At 36.4% G+C, this 17,438-nt stretch overlaps 1 protein-coding gene across 2 annotated transcripts in view; it reads right to left on the reverse strand.

Annotated features, from left to right (window-relative positions):
* Positions 1 to 2,572: 2,572 nt before the first annotated feature.
* The window catches only part of abcc1 (ATP binding cassette subfamily C member 1 (ABCC1 blood group)), a 93,300-nt gene continuing 78,434 nt past the window's right edge, over positions 2,573 to 17,438 (reverse strand). For both annotated transcript variants that reach the window (XM_061884215.1, XM_061884214.1), the window contains exons 25-31: positions 17,086 to 17,212; positions 14,484 to 14,585; positions 10,368 to 10,514; positions 9,721 to 9,879; positions 7,030 to 7,196; positions 4,374 to 4,568; positions 2,573 to 3,395 (exon numbers count right to left, since the gene is read on the reverse strand). In XM_061884215.1, the coding sequence (XP_061740199.1) occupies positions 3,287 to 3,395; positions 4,374 to 4,568; positions 7,030 to 7,196; positions 9,721 to 9,879; positions 10,368 to 10,514; positions 14,484 to 14,585; positions 17,086 to 17,212 (1,006 nt within the window). In that variant the 3' untranslated portion in view covers positions 2,573 to 3,286. The remainder of the gene's footprint in view (positions 3,396 to 4,373; positions 4,569 to 7,029; positions 7,197 to 9,720; positions 9,880 to 10,367; positions 10,515 to 14,483; positions 14,586 to 17,085; positions 17,213 to 17,438) is intronic.

Raw genomic sequence — 17,438 nt, forward strand, 5'->3', positions numbered from 1 at the left:
ATTAGTGCCCAAGGCATGGGTTACTTACAAAACTGTGAAGGCACCATTAATGTTGAAAGGTCCATGCAGGTTTTGGAGCAACATATGTTGTCATCCAAGCAACGTTATCATGAACGCCCCTGCTTATTTCAGCAAGACAATGCCAATCCACGTGTTACAACAGCGTGGCTTCTTAGTAAAAGAGTGCGGGTACTTTCCTGGCCCGCCTGCAGTCCAGACCTGTCTCCCATCTAAAATGTGTGGTGCATTAGGAAGCGTAAAATACGACAGTGGAGACCCCAGACTGTTGAACAACTGAAGCTCTACATAAAACAAGAATGGGAAAGAATTCCACTTTCAAAGCTTTAACAATTAGTGTCCTCAGTTCCCAAACGTTTATTGAGTGTTGTTAAATGGCACATGTTGCAGCCATGAAATTACAAGTTAATTATTATTTGCAGAAAAAAAAAAGTTTATGAGTTAGAACATCAAATATCTTGTCTTTGTAGTGCATTCAATTGAATATGGGTTGAAAAGGATTTGCAAATCATTGTATTCTGTTCATATTTACATCTAACACAATTTCCCAAGTCATATGGAAACGGGGTTTGTATATATATAAATATAAATATATATATCATGAGGGGTTCCCTCAATCATCCTGATGATTGAGGGAACCCCTCATGAAACAGTTCTGTAGAGATGAAGTAGTCTTGTGATTTTTCCCACACCTACATATTGCGCTCTATATTCTCTGGATAATCCAATCAAGACACACACACACACACATATATATATATATATATATCTATATATATATATATATATATATATATATATAGATATATATATATATATATATAGATATATATAGATAGATATATATATATATATAGATATATATAGATATATATAGATATCTATCTATCTATCTATCTATATCTATATCTATATCTATATATATATATATATATATATATATATATATATATACATATATATATATATATGGGACTCGTTACCTCCCGGATATATAAAAATACTTCATCTGTGTGTGTGTGTTTGTTCACATTCACACTTTTATAAAAAGAATAAGTAAAACCATGTGTAAACAAACATTGCATTTATTCAAAACAGATAAAATATACAACAAAAAAACTATTTACTGTGTAATAATACATTTGTAACTAATATTCTTTATTCAATCTCCACAGGCTTTGCACGAGCAACAACCAAATAAAATACAATCATTTCTTGTAAAAAGGACAGTGTTGAGTGTGGCCATTGGCAGCACACAGACCAACACACTAGGCCAGGACATACGTACATATGCACCCCAGCAACTTTAACAAATAAAGCTGAATAATGGCTATTGTTGATAACAGAACATCGACTCAGAATAAAATATTATAGGTATGCCATCTTTGAAGTTGCAACCTAAGAAGTTCTCTCTCAGCTTGGAGGCAGTCAGAGCAGCAGGCAGGATTGCTGTTTTTTTTTTGTTCCAGAAGAAAATTAAAGCACATACATAATGCCATGATATCTAAAAAGACAACATGAAAAAAAAAGTTCTTATAAACATAGGAGAGTCTGCTGGTATCATTGAAATCACACAAATATATTTATATTGGCATCTACTTATTGAATATTCACACAGTATATTTGCTTTCCAAGCGCCAGGCGTTTATAGTAGGGGGCGGGCGGATCGATCCCAAAATCAATTAAATCAATATCAAGTGCAGTATCCGAGATTTATATTTTTGATTTTATGATGAAGCAGAATCAATACATTTTAAAGTAAAATAGTCAGTACCAACAAAACTGGCCCTGTATTTACACGGTATCGCCCACGCCTGACATGCAGAAGTAATTTCATATCAAACTTTTTTTCCTCTGTGTGTGTGCACACAAGAGGTAAAACGTGTTCAATATTAACAACATTGCTCCCGATACAAACTATTTCTTCTGCTTTCTGGTATTTTTAGTAAAAGAAAACCTCGGTAGTAAACAAACAGCGATATACATTCTCTAAAATGTGCTGTAAAAATGTAAGTGTGCAGAAGAAATCAAATACAAAAACTTGTACTCCTATGATTTACTCAGGGCTTCTGGAGAAGAACCAATGACCTGTACTCCGTCTCCACACGAGAATCAAGTAAGTCTCCTACATAAATAATTTTCAGCAGATCAATATAAAGCTGCTGAACAGAGACGACGAACACACAATAAATAAATAATGCAGCATTTAAAGTGGTAGAAAAGTCACATCTGTCCGACAGATCCCTTCAACTTGTGCGTTTGGGGTTTTAACATGACCACCTTCGCCAGCAGCGACCACTCTTAGACTCTTGCTGATGATGCCTTGACGAAGGCAAACCTGAAAACGTCCTAAAAAAAAAGTATGCTATCCTGCCCAACCTCATGAAGTAAATATTCAAATAAAACAAGTGCCCATAGCTCCGCATTACAGAAGCTGTTTAAAGTCAACGCATTTCGGACTGGTGGACGTCAACATAAGCGGTTGTCGACATAATAACACCAAAGCTATCCCTGTATGCACATTTACCTGTGACTTTGGCAAGATAAAGCAGCAGTTTATTTTCATGTGTGTATTTTTTATTTTGATTCTTTGGTTTTCGTATCATATTTTATATTCTTACTTAAAAGAGCTGCTGCGCTAATTTTGTTGTATGTCTTGACTACAATGACAATAAAACTTTCTTACATGCGCTAATAATTTCAGTTTTAAGTTTGTTACTCGCGGTGGTAGAATCCATGTTAATACTGGCGTGCTTTTCCTGAACAGGAGGTCACTGTGTCCATGTTTTATTGCTGTCCAACTAGACAATTGTTATGTTGACGTTGTTTCGCGCTGCAAAGCGACAAAGAAGTTAACAGTACGACACATGTCGACAAGATCTTTTCTTCCGTTCAGTTTTATGTTGCCAAAAACAATTAATGGACGTCGACTTGAGCAGGCACTTTTTAAGTGATATGCAAATGGGACTATGGAGCTGGACTTGATGAGTTTGTCAACTTCACTGGTTCCCGCTTTACAAAAGCAATACTGATGTTAACAGAAACAGGGCCAATTTTTCATTAAAAATGGTCTCTTCGTGTCTCAGATTTTATATCGACAAAAGCCATCAACCATGCATGTCGACATCCACTTCCATGGGCACTTTTAGTAACAAGAAAATGGTGGATTAGGACAGGTAAATAAGATCAATCTTCGTCAAACTGAATGCAACAACTTTTGTCGGAAAGCACAGCTCACAAAGGTTTGGATGAATGGCGTCACAAAGCATCAGACCAGCCCAGAATCCTTGGCCATGTCGTAGAAGGCTCCTCTCTGAGCGATGAGAGTGGATGGGGAGTCAAATTCTATCATCTCGCCTTTCTCCAAAACCAGCACCCTAAATAAGAAAGAATACTGCTTTGATCCTGCAAAGCAACAGTAGTACTACACATACACTCCCACATTTAAGAAGCACATCTAAACAATGTACACTTGAAGTATATTACAAACAGGTTAAAATTGTACGTATGCTGCTTGTTGCCCTAAATCAGGGCTATTGAACTACATAATGAAGAGGGCCAAAGTTTCAAGAGCCCAAATTGTGGAAGTTTCATCAGAAAGTGCCTCCGCAGGTTTTATTCCTTTGAGACTGCATTTACTTAACTACAACGTAAACACATCGGTTTTTGCATTGCACTGTCAATAAATTCATTATTCTGCCCTCACTACTCGTTTCTAGCGTGTGCAGCTAGACAAATACTTAACAGCATGAGAAAACAAATGTTCCAGAAGTTTTGATGATTAATGTTTCTTCTTTTGATTTATTTTCCTTCCTTAGTTTCATTTCTTTACAGTTAGTACCATCTGTATGTTTCTTTGATGTTCTGATATGTTACTGTTGAATATAGTAGCTTTATGTAATAGATGTATTATGATTACAATCGCCCATGTTTGAGAAGCCTACTCTTAGTTCCAAAAGATATGCTTTGAAATGCATCATGTGCTCGCCCGGCCCGTCTGACAATTTCAAAAGCCAATGTGGCCCCTGAGCTAAACAATGAAAATAGGGCACTATTCCCTTGTCCTTCCCCTGCGCTCTCACCGCTCATCGTCCTCTAGTCTTCAATAAAAGGTGAATTAGATTTTAAATGTTCATTGATCCATTTACATGAATTTTGAAATATTTTCTATGTGCAAAAACCATAATTATTCTAATTTTTGGGGGGAAAATTGTTTTGGGCTTCCGTAACAGATCAATAAAATTGAAATTGTTACGCATGTGAAATCCCTTTACATATGAGTTACTCTATAATGGACCCATTGGCATAAAAATGGAGGTACCACTGTATGTATTATATACTATGGTAAATGGTACCTTGTGTAGTCCATGATGGTGTTCAGGCGATGAGCGATGGTAAGGACAGTGCATCCGTCAAACTGAGAGCGGATGGTTGTTTGGATCAGGTTGTCAGTCTCCATGTCCACAGCAGCTGTGGCCTCGTCTAAGACAAGAACCTTGGTCTTTCTGAGCAATGCTCTGGCCAGGCAAAGCAGTTGTCGCTGACCCACGCTAGATGGGGGAAAAACACACAGATGCACTGATAAAGTTGGATGTACGTGATAGAGTGAAACCCGCTTATGTCGACAACCTGGCGTCTAGGTGTACATACTCATCAGTGGGGATGTACATCTTACAACAACTTATAATTCAATGTGATTCCAATTCTTGGGGTGACGATTCAATTCAGAATCGATTCCAGATTCAAATTGACTCTCGCATTATATAATTTAATATATGAATTATAACAAAAGCTTTTCAAAACAGGTTACAAGTTACGAAAGGTTAAACAATCAATCTTTATCTATATATCCCTAAACCACAAGTGTCTCAAAGAGCTGCACAAGCCACAAGGACATCCTCGGTTCAGAGACATCAAAACGGAAAGGAAAAACTCACAACCCAGTGGGACGTGAATGTGAATGACTATGAGAAACCTTGGAGAGGACCGCAGATGTGGGTGACCCCACCCCCCTCTAGGGGAGACCGGATGCGATGGACGTCGAGTGGGTCTAACATAATACTGTGAAAGTCCAGTCCATAGTTGATCTAACATAATGCTGATAGTAATAGTGGTATGACGTATACGTGCAGCGAGTAAGTGTGGAGACGTCATAAAAAACGTCTTCCTATAAACTGATTAGTACCGCAGCTATCGATTAACTTAGTAATCGAAAATTCTCTCAATTAGTTTGATTAATTTGACGAAATACACTTTATAACCTAAATGCATGTTTTAGGGAAAATAGTTGCAAAAAAATAAAATGTTTCCGCTTGCTATAATCTTGTTTTTTTCCCAATAAATACACATTATTAACATTAAAATCACACTTAACTTGTGCAATAAAAAAAACAAACTCATCTGCGCTCTTTTGCATATAACATATTAGCAACATAATTAATCAATTTAAATAGATAAATAGCTCTGAAAAATGTCTATATTACTTAAAAGAAAAATGGTTTTAATAAAATTCTACCCAAACATTTAATAAAGTCAAATACAAATAAGGCAACATGGGAAGTATCCAACACTTCCCTTTCTAAAGTAAATCTGATATGGTCATCGATAATGATTTGCCCAAATAGCTGGACAAGACAGATAAAAAAGAAGAAAACCAAAACCCTATAAAATAAAAATAAAATATCTGTTATTTTTTTGGAATAGTCTAAGAATCATTAAGTTAAAGTTAAAGTACCAATGAATGTCACACACACTAGGTGTGGTGAAATTTGTCCTCTGCATTTGACCCATCCCCTTGTTCACCCCCTGGGAAGTGAGGGGAGCAGTGAACAGCAGCGGTGGCCGCGCCCGTGAATTCCTGCACAATAACAACTAAGATTTTAGTTTCTGTTATGAAAATCAACATCAACAATACGGACCAACAATCACAATATTTATTACAAGGTCTTAATATGACGTTAGTTTATTTGCACAAGCAGGTATTTTTAGTTCTATTTAGGCATAGCATCCACAACAGAACACAAACTAATGCAATCTTGTGTCATTTCTTCACGTTTAATTCTGCTCTAAAACAATATTAAAATGGTAGAGTAGGCTCTTTTGTGGCTCTTTTGATGACTGCATCTGCCTCTCAGATAAATCTTAGCTGACATTGCTTAACACAATAAGTAATGAATAATTTTGCTGGGAACTACAGTGTTAAAAATAACGTTCAAAATATATGCATTTTAATCCATCCATCCATTTCCTACCGCACCTGTTCAAGAAGTCACATTATTGATTAGAAGTATTTTATTTATTATTGGTTAGCTTTAGGATAAAACATGTTATTCAAAAAAATAGGAGACTTGTAATCTACAAATGTTTTTATTAATAAAAAATGCATGCATTTAGTTGTATTCAGTGTTAGAAAATATTATATGGCTCTCACGGAAATACATTTTAAAATCTTTGGCTTTCATGGCTCTCTCAGCCAAAAAGGTTCCCGACCCCTGTGGTAGATAATAAACTTGATTGGATCACAGAAATGTTTAAACAAACATTTTACAAAGTGATCACTGCAGACACGAGCATGGTTCAATTGTACTCCACAAGAAGACGAAAGTGATATTTTTAAGAGCCATTTCCTTCGACACACTTTTGTTTTTCCCTGACTTTATTACCTTTATCAACCACCTCTTTCAGCACTCTATGACAGCTCTTTCCTTTCTCTCTATTTAAATGACTGGAACAGCCAAGAGCGATCAGCAATATGGCCTTTTCTGCTCAAACTCTACACTCATTCTCACTTGTTTTAATGCATTTCTCAAGCTGCTTGACCATAATGTCAGTTAAACCGCGAAAAAGAAAAACGGACATGACATCATAAGCAATAAGTCACCGGAAGAAAGTTCCGTGTATGCAGGAAAGTTTTATAGTTATTGTAGTCAAGTCGATATAAACAAGTTCCATTTTATAAGCGTGTGGATTTTCCGCCTCATCTAACAAGCTTGTTTTAGAAAAAGGTTTTACCTGAGATTCTCTCCCCCTTCACTGCACTCGTGGCTGAGTTTGTCTGGCAGGCCGGACACAAAGTTTTTCAGATGCGAGAACTCCAACGCTTTCCATATTTCTTCATCAGAGTAGGTGTCGAACGGGTCCAAGTTCATCCTCAGTGAGCCTGAAAACAGAACTGGGTCCTGAGGAAGGAAAAGAACATATATAATAAGCCTTAAATCGAACAGTGCCATCAGTACACTTCAATAAGGATTCTGTGTGCACTGTGGTGTGTGCCCTATGCTATTTTGTTGCTCCTTCTTGAATTGCAACCAGTCGACAGAGTGATTGACCTGCAAGCTTTACTACCGCCCCCACTTGTACAATAATTACATTATAATTAATTTGTTAGTACTTCCTTTCGTTCGCCTGTAGCCCCGGCTTTAAATAAGGTCGCTGTTGATGATTTTGTTTGGTAATCCCTACTGCAGTCAAGTGATTAAAACAAAAAAAATGTGATTAATTAATGATCTGTACTTACTGTAATCTGTTTTTTAATCACACATAAAAAATGCTAAAAAAAAAACACCTCAATTTGAGTTTTTTCATTCAAATCAATTACATTATTAAGATGAATAAACAAAAAGTGGCTTTAAATAGAAATTTATTTTTTCAAACGGATTTGAACAAATACAATATCTCTCTTATGTACTAGAATAAAAAAATAGGTCCATATAAAGTGCTGAAGTTACTGCAAACAAAGAACAGAACTAACAATGTTCTGAGCAACAACTATTGAGTGTTGGACTTGTTTATTTTCCTCTGTTTCAGATAACATCAGAAACATAAAAAAGACCCATCAATCAAAATGCTAACATATTTTAACAACAGTGACTCAAGAGAACACATTAAATAAAGAAATGTCACAATTAGATTAGACTTTGTAAAACATTTCCAACGGAGGAAATGTTGGCTTTGACTGGCTTTCCTTTCCTGTACACGGACATCAAAGTGCAATATCATGTTGCAGAACATGAAGATATTTACTAACAAGTAATTGTTTCATTCATTTCAGATGAGGTGTGCTTGCGCCTTATCACATGAACGAGAGGTTAAAAGAACTTTCTCCTTCATGTAAGTGTGCTCTAATTTTGAATATAATGCACACGTCCTTGTACATGAAATATATCGCTATATTGATGCACAGATGTGTTATTACAATATAAAGTCAGCTTAATGTGGGTTAAAACACACTTGAAAGTGACACCCTTTCCCTATATCTTGTGTAATAGATTTGAGTTACGCTAAAGAATAACCATTGTCTATTCTTTGCTAAAAACAAGAGATAATTCAGAACTTAAACACTTTTCATATGTCTTTAGGTTTAATATTAACATTTCACACTGTTTGTTAGATATAATACATCTTATTTAAAGCCACTAACATCACATGGTTAACTAGTGACAGAGTTAAACCTCTTTTTCACTTTGGCTACATATTATCTTTGTGCGACATACTGCTAGTCAAGCACAAGGTGATGACAAGGCAACTCGCACACAGAAACAGTAATATTAGAGATTAAAAATGATAACACCATGAAAAAATATAACACGCTAAATATTACTTTAATTAAGTCACTGTAATTAAGGTGAAAAGTTGACACCCCTAGTAATCCCTCCTTTTTCGCAACGTAAACAAGATGGCAAATATTGAGGGTGGTAAGTGTCCATCACTTCCAGTGTTTAGAATAACAGCGTTACTCATGTCATTACAGTGGAATCTTGATTTACGAACTTAATTGGTTATAAACAAGTTTCGTAAATCAAAAAGTTCGTAGGGTGAAGCACATTTGTCCAAGAGAAACAACGTAAATATGAATAACAGGTTCCAGCCTCGACAAAAGTATATATTTTAGTTAAGGTTTGTATATCAAACAAACATAAGGAAGTAATTATTAACCATCTCTTTATTAACCAAGCTCAACTGCATGGTATGTGCTGCTCTGCCAACACCAACACGCATACACAAAGGTCCCTTTGGTGATCCCACAAACGATCAGAAATCACAAAAATCCTTCACTGGAGCAACTATATTTCTACAATATTTAACATTTAAAAAAGTAAAATTCACTTATAGTACAATAACATCGTCAAATAAGAAGTTCACAAGAGGACAGAAAGAGCAGACAGAGAAGGGAGGAGGCATGGGTCTGTGTGTGTGTTCTCTTGTAAGAGGCACCGCTGAACGAGAAATAAGTGAAATAAGTCTGCTTTGCTATCTTTTTCGAGAAAAGTCGATTCTCATCACAATTAAAAACTTACTTTGGTACAAAGTAGGCTTCCTCAGTCTCTTCAAAACGAGCAAAAAAAAAAAATGGCTGCCAGCAAGACCCAAAATGAATCAATGTTTGTACACAGAGACATAGTACACAAAAATACATATTTAGGGTGATCTAAAGGTTTGTACACTACATTAATATAATCTCCCGCTTTTGGCCAAAGAGAGATACTGCTGCACTTTCACTTTCGTTTTATTAACTAGCACTAGCAACACAGTGAACACATTTAACCGCAGCTGCTGTCAGTCACATCTCATGCTATTTTCCACACAGCAGATGCTTTTGTGTCACAGTCAAATGTGACTTGGTTAGAAAGGAGTACATTGAAAACTTTTTGTTTGAAATCCGACAACATGTTTTTTTTTTTCCCCCCACTGTTAAGCACTCACCTGTGGTATAATGGTGATTCTGGAGCGGAGCTCATGAAGGCCCAGCTCAGAAATGTTCACCCCATCAATGAAAATTTGTCCCTCAGCTGCCTCGATCATCCTGAAAAGCCCCAACGTTAGGGATGACTTTCCTGCTCCAGTGCGTCCCACAATTCCCACCTTGAAGGAAGATTTTGAAAATATTTTAGTCGACACGATGATGATTATGTGGGGAAAAACAACTAACAATACTATTACAAAACAAATAACAATACTACTCCATCAGATGAACTGATTTTTAATTGTCGTCCAGTGTGCTCCGTCTTTACAACAGTAGTGTTCAACAGTAAATTAAAAATGTGAAATATATATACAGTATATCTTTCAATAATTATATAACATATATGCATTTTTGGCTGTGTTCAGACTTTTTGGGTCACCTTATATAATATTTTGTAATTAATTAAAATTATTTATTTACTGGTATTTAAAATAATGATTTGATAAAAAATATATATAACTATATTATTAAATACATTTCCTTATTATATATCTACCCACCAATAGCATTCTTTATGTTTTAAAAGATTTTACAAGAAAATTAGCTTGCATCTTTCTGTGAGTATCTACTTAAGTATAACTGGGAATTTACAAGCACAATGGCACACCTTCTCTCCACCCTTGATGCTGGCAGTGATGTTGCGGATCGCCAGGTCCAGATCGTGGCGGTATCGCAGGCCAAAGCATTTAAAGGTGATGCATCCTTCAGTGGGCCAGCCGGAATCAAGGTTGGATGGCTCGTGCCTCCACTCAGCCTGGTAATGATGATAAAATGCATACTTAAAAACTACAAAAGCAATCTGAGAGCACAGACCTCCACCAGGCCCTATGTCCCAGTCACAAAAAATCCTTAAAAGAAGTCTTGAAACCAGACATTGAAAATGGAATCCATTGTTTTTTATTCTATTTCTGACATTTCCTGAAAGTTTAATGAAAATCCGCTCTTAACTTGCTTTTGTTTGTTCTGTAGCGGACCAAAAAAAACAACAAAACAGATTGACCACTCCTGTGAGTCATCCAGTGTAATTTTCTCTGTGGATGGAGGCGGGGCGGGGGATCCGCCATCATAAAAACATTAAAAAGTTCAGCCTTGTAATACAAACGTAAGGCAACGTAGTAAAAATTATCCGGATCACTCTCAAAATCTAGTCACCTGTTCCTTATAAATTACTTTTTTGTGCAGTTTCAAACTAAAACAGAATGAACTAAAACTAAATAAATGTACAATCTGCTGTTAGTCCCCAAGAAAAGAAGACACATTACATTAGTGGAGATGACCATGGTATAATATTGAACCTGTAATTCCACTTTTATGTAGCTTAGTAAATCTTTAAAGCGTATATTCTTAATTTTCTGGCTTTGTAATTTATAATTGGTCATTGAGCTATTATCTCCTTTTATTAGTTCTTTAACATATGACCTTTGAATTCTCACAAAATGGCCACGGACGTTTGTGTGATATGAAAGATACTGTATATGTAACGCATTTGGTGGAGAATGGTAAAACTGCTCAGACTTGTCAAACGAGTTAAAATTTACACATCTTTATTATAATCCACAAAAAACAGCACTTTAAGGAGAAACTGCACTTTTTAAAAAATGTGCTTATCATTCACAATCCCCATGTTAGACAAGAACACATATGTTTTTATGCATTCCAAGTACATGGTGGCTAACAATGCATCTAATGCATAAAGACCTTTAAAAAACATCCAAAAATCACTAACAATACTCCATTCGACATCTCGTGACCAGAATATTAACCAAGCATTAGCGATACTGTTATTGTAAGTGCTACCACAGACAATCTTTTTTTTTTAGATGTGCTGGTATCAAAGAGAGCTAACGAGCTTATGATGCAATATTGACACACTGAGCCGGTGAGCTGCTGCATCGCCTGTGAGCTGGTGAAAGTTTATTCTACCTTACAAATCATGCCTCTCACTTGTGTAGTAGAAGGATGTGGCCGTAAGCTGAGAAGTTGGTCAACTTTGACATTTAACTTAGATGGCGAGAAAGACACAGACGCTTGTTTGCGGTAACGTTTCATCCTTTTTGAGGATTATGATTAATTCTTAATTTAAACAGAAATATATGAACATTTCATCAGTCAGCATCCTAGTGAGAGTAGACATTGTACAGAAAGTGATTGTTTTGTGAAGTTTATAGTCTATATTTCTTATTTAGCACTAAGCAATACTGTTGCACAATGCTTTTTACGAAAACTGCATCTGTTTAATACATAGCTTCTAACGCTTGTAGCTCATCCTCCGTATATTCAGATTAAAAAACATTTTTTTTCTGGATCATAATTTGTCCCAAAGCAGTCTTTGTTGACTCTCATGAAGTTTGCCGTGAGTAGAAGTAGTGTTGTTGATGACAAAAGCGAACTTTGTGAGGCGTCTGTGAAATGAATGCACCGCCATATGCTTAAAATGAGCAGAATACATAAGTATTACATGTTATTATGAATATGCTGTTACTACATTACATGTATACTTACAGCATGCATATAAAACATTGATGGAAGTGAATTATATTTATATAGTGCTTTTTCTCTAGTGATTCAAAGCGCTTTACATAGTGAAACCCAATATCTAAGTTACATTTAAACCAGTGTGGGTGGCACTGGAAGCAGGTGGGTAAAGTGTCTTGCCCAAGGACACAACGGCAGTGACTAGGATTGCGGAAGCGGGGATCGAACCTGAACCTTCAAGTTCCTTGCACGGTCACTCTACCCACCGAGATCTGTCCCATGCAGGATTTTGGATTTTTTTTTTTCTGGGGCGCTTTATAGGTGGCAAAAGGTGACTTCCATTGGCTCCATTCTTAGCTGACTTTTGCTAGTGTTTGTTTACGAGATAGAATGCATTAAAAATGAAAAAACGTGTTCTTGTCTTACATTAGGATTGTAAGCGACGGACAAAATTCATAAAAAAGTGCAGTTCCCATTTAACTTTGTTTTAGTTAACTATTTATTTGCGCATAATTTTAGTTACCGTATTTCCTTGAATAGCCGCCGGAGCGCTAATTAATTTAAAATATCTTCTCAGTCCTGCGCTTATTCAAAGCATGCGGTAAAAGTAAGCAGGCGCTAATAACTTTAAAACCTCTTCTCACCCCTGCGCAAACCAATGACATGCAGTAAAAAATTGAGTGTGATTAAAAAAAAATAATAATAAATTTTTTTTCTGTGTTCGCGGCCCGGTGCTTGGGGACCACTGCTCTACAGCAAGTCATCGCGCCCACTTTTACACCATGCTGTCTGCGTGCCGACCGGACACATGCATTTCGCTGCTTCATGTACAAGATTGCAATGCATACTTGGTCAACAGCCATACCTTTTACACTGATGGTTGTGATATAAACAACTTCAAAACTCTTACTAATATGCACCACACTCTGTGAACCCTCACCAAACACATTTCTGGAGAGCATTGGCTATGTGGCACATTATAAACGCAGCATAGAAATTACCCATGATGCCGTGCATCCGTGACTCTTGGCTGTATTATACACGCGCCCCCAACCCCGCCCACCTCAACCAACGCACGGAGAAGAGGGGGGAGGGAGGCGGGGTTTGGTGCCATCGAGTGTATGGTGTAGCCAGGAGTCGTGGATGCATTGCTTTCTGGGTAAGTGTTATGTTGCGTTTATAATGTGTTACAGAGCCAATGTTCTCCAGAAATGTGTTTGATGTGGGTTCACTGAGTGTGGCGCATATTATTAAGAGTGTTAAAGTTGTTTATATCACAACCATTAGTGTGATCTGTATGGCTGTGGAACAAGACCCCTGGTTCCCACACAGTAAAAGTAAAAAAACTCCTCCGCCATTTTGAAAATGACTGCATTAGCGATACTGTTATTGTAAGTGCTACAACAGACAATCTTTTTTTTTTTAGAACATTTGTGGCTCCCCACAAATTTGGGGAGCCAGTTTTACCCGGCAGTGGCTTCACGGTGGCAGAGTGGTTAGTGCGTCTGCCTCACAATACGAAGGTCCTGCAGTCCTGGGTTCAAATCCAGGCTCGGGATCTTTCTGTGTGGAGTTTGCATGTTCTCCCCGTGAATGCGTGGGTTCCCTCCGGGTACTCCGGCTTCCTCCCACTTCCAAAAACATGCACCTGGGGATAGGTTGATTGGCAACACTAAATTGGCCCTAATGTGTGAATGTGAGTGTGAATGTTGTCTGTCTATCTGTGTTGGCCCTGCGATGAGGTGGCGACTTGTCCAGGGTGTACCCCGCTTTCCGCCCGATTGTAGCTGAGATAGGCGCCAGCGCCCCCCGCGACCCCGAATGGGAATAAGCGGTAGAAAATGGATGGATGGACAGTTTTACCCGGCAGTAATTCAAGGCAGGCGCATATTACATGACCGGCGGCTATTCAGGGAAATATGGTATGTAATTTTACTTCTTAATGTTACAAACTATTTTATTATAAATATAAAGTAATTATTTTTTTATACCACCAAAAAATGAATTCTCTCTGGTTAGGGGACACAAAATTACAGAGTACTACACTGGAAAAATAAGTTTATAGGCCGATTGTTTAATATTGTACACACAAATAAAAAAGACTGCACTATTAATACAACTTCTAAAAGAAGATTTATTTGCACCATTTTTGCACTTTTCTCATGATTCGGTGGGACAACCCTAAAAAAAGTTTTTTTGTTATGCATAACTCTTTATATAACAATAGCAATACAATGATTAATTGTACCTCTTTCTCTGTGTCACTGTACTCTTTCACTCTCTCCACAGCCACTATGTTGGTCTCCACCTCAGAAGACATCCTGACCAGCCAGGTAAGAGAGGTTGTCAACTGCACATGAGACAGGAAAGCCACATAGCGATTGAAGTTATCCTCATGTACTTATGTTGAACCTAAACCAAGTTTATGTCAAACAGTCTCCACACATAAAAAGTTAGATTTACATCATACAAGCGTCTAGGCAGTGGTGCCCAAACCTTTTGCCGCCAAGGGACCAAGAAAAAATCTGGGAAGCCAAGCTTTGGTAGGCTAAATGGAAAACCATTTTGCGCGCCAAAATCCTTTTTTTTTTCTTCGTCCTGTCCAGCATCTAAGGCAAATCATATAGTTGATGTAAATGCCCATATCGGCTGTTCAGATTTACTTTACAAAAGAGAAGTGTAGGATACTTCTCTTGTTGCCTTATTTGAATTTGACTTTATTAAATTCATTTATATTATCATTTTGGTGCAGCCGGAGCAGGAGGGGATAGAAAGAGAAAAAAAAAAGGAAGACAGAGGGGGAAATTGTGGGGAAAAGAGGGAGACAAAAACAACAACAGCAAATACAACAATAATAATAACAACAACAATAGAACAACACCAGCACATACAATATGTACAAATGTGATCGTAAAAGTGATAGCAAATAAGCAGCTGGCGAAATAAATAATAATATAGTAATGACAATGAGCATTTTTACACTAAAACTGGAGCAATACAAATACCAATAGAAAAAGCGCTATTGATCATGAACAAAACCAATAGTTTACCTCTATTATCAACAATACAGTTGTTCAAATGCAACAAGACGTATACATAATGATAGCTAGAAAGATTTAAAAAAAATTATTAAATAAATGTAATAAAAAAAAGAAGGAATACCGAAAGATGAAAGGGAAGAGAGAGAGGCAACCTATATTAATCTTGTAGATTGTTATAGTAAAAATGGGTTAAGCTTTGTCAAAATCCTACTTAATGGTCAAAAAGCAAGGGTGTTCAAGGGACATTGTCACCCGTAGATTTGTATTATTGCAGGTTGGAGCTATGCTAAAAAGACAATTTTAAAAGGTGGACAGAAAAGCAAAGACGTGTAATGTAAGGGAAAAAAACATTAAAATATCAATGTTTATAATGAAAACCTGACATCCAGGCTGTGTTTTTCTTTAAATATACAGTGATGCTTCGGCATTCAAGTTTAATTGGCTCTATAAAGCAGCTGTTACCTTAAAACACTTGCATTTCAAAACAGCGTCCCTCATTAAAATGACTTACAATTAATTCAGTTGTTGCTTGGCATCCTCAAACACAATAATTTTAACACGTAATTTGCCTTTTAATAAGAAAAAAATACTTTCAGATGAGAAATATTTAATAACAAAATATACTATAGAATATACTATAAAAGACCACAGTAGTTTTATGAAGTAATGTAGTAATAATGTACTTGGAGAGCCGGTATCTCCTTCAAGCCGCTTCTCTGTCGAACCCACCATCAGCAGCTTCTTCATATTTTCATGGGTATATGTCTGCCATTTAGATATTATTTTAACGTCCTTGGCTGGTGTTTACGACTCATTCCGCATCAGTATGGTACGGACGACACAGTGATACGCTCAACCATTTTTTTTTGATGATTTATTTCTTAAATCGTAAATTTAAATTTCTTAAACAATAAATACCATGCGCTTCTTATTCTGAGCACTTTCCCTCACATTAACTTAATTAATTCCAATGACTGAAAAACAAAGTTATGTCGATCTCTGACTATAAAATAACTTTTCCACCAAGGGCTGCATACTGAAAAGTCAAAGTATGCGGGAGCTATATTGATATGTTTTTATTTAAAAAAAATGCTAAAAAAGAAAAAAACAGTCATCTATTTATTCTAGGTAACCAAGTATATTATTATAATTATTATTATTAGTTAAAACTTTCCAGCTTTTTCTCATTACATACCGACTGTTTTGCTTTTATTCTTATATTTTTTTACCTATGTAATCATTTAATAAAAATAACATGGTTGTTTAACTCCACAACCGATAATATTAATGTTCAGTTCCATATCTAACAGTGTTTTATGGTTGTAATTTTTTTTAAATGAATCCATATGTGAGATCATTACAAAATAAATAAAACTAACTGAACTTTCTTTATATTTTAAGTGCATTTAATTTGTATTTTGAGAGCTTCTAATATTGTATAATCAGGGGTGTTTAAACATTTTCCACCAAGGGCCGCATACTGAAATGTCAAGTATGAGGGGGCTCATTTTGATATTTTTTTATTTGAAAAAAATGCTAAAAACAGACATGATGTATATTTAAAGACAACACTTTGAGTTATAGGTGACTACGTACATTATCATTAATTATTAGTTTTAGTTATTCCCTTTTTTCTTTCATTTTTATTTATGTTAAACCAGCCTGAATTTTACTTGGTATATATTGGGGGGAAAACTCTGCGGTATCGCACATCACTACTTAATATTGTGCAACATCGAGAGCAGGTTTGACGCATTATAATTTGAATAGCAAATTGTATGAAAGTACAACTTGCATGGCTAAACTTACCTGAAGGGCGTAGGAGATAGACAGACCCACGATACCTGAGCTGAGTTTATCTCTGGCTATGACCGCAAACAAGGCTGAAGATGACACAATGCAGTTGCCAACAAACTCCAGACGAATTGCCAGCCATCTGCACATAAACAACAACAAAAAAATGATTAGAAATGAAAGTTTTTCTAAAGAGTTCCACTCCAAGCCGACTTCCCCACTATTCTATCATCTGTGGACGAAACAGTGGTGAGTCAAAAGTCCTCAAATGTCGGTTACTAGAGGGTACGCAGCGTTTATTAGTGAGAAAGAGTTTTTATCGTACAAAGATTTACTCCCAAAATGTAATGCTACCGATCAATCAATAT

This window comes from Nerophis ophidion, linkage group LG23, assembly GCF_033978795.1.
Source record: "Nerophis ophidion isolate RoL-2023_Sa linkage group LG23, RoL_Noph_v1.0, whole genome shotgun sequence".
In the NCBI taxonomy this organism is placed as follows: domain Eukaryota; kingdom Metazoa; phylum Chordata; class Actinopteri; order Syngnathiformes; family Syngnathidae; genus Nerophis; species Nerophis ophidion.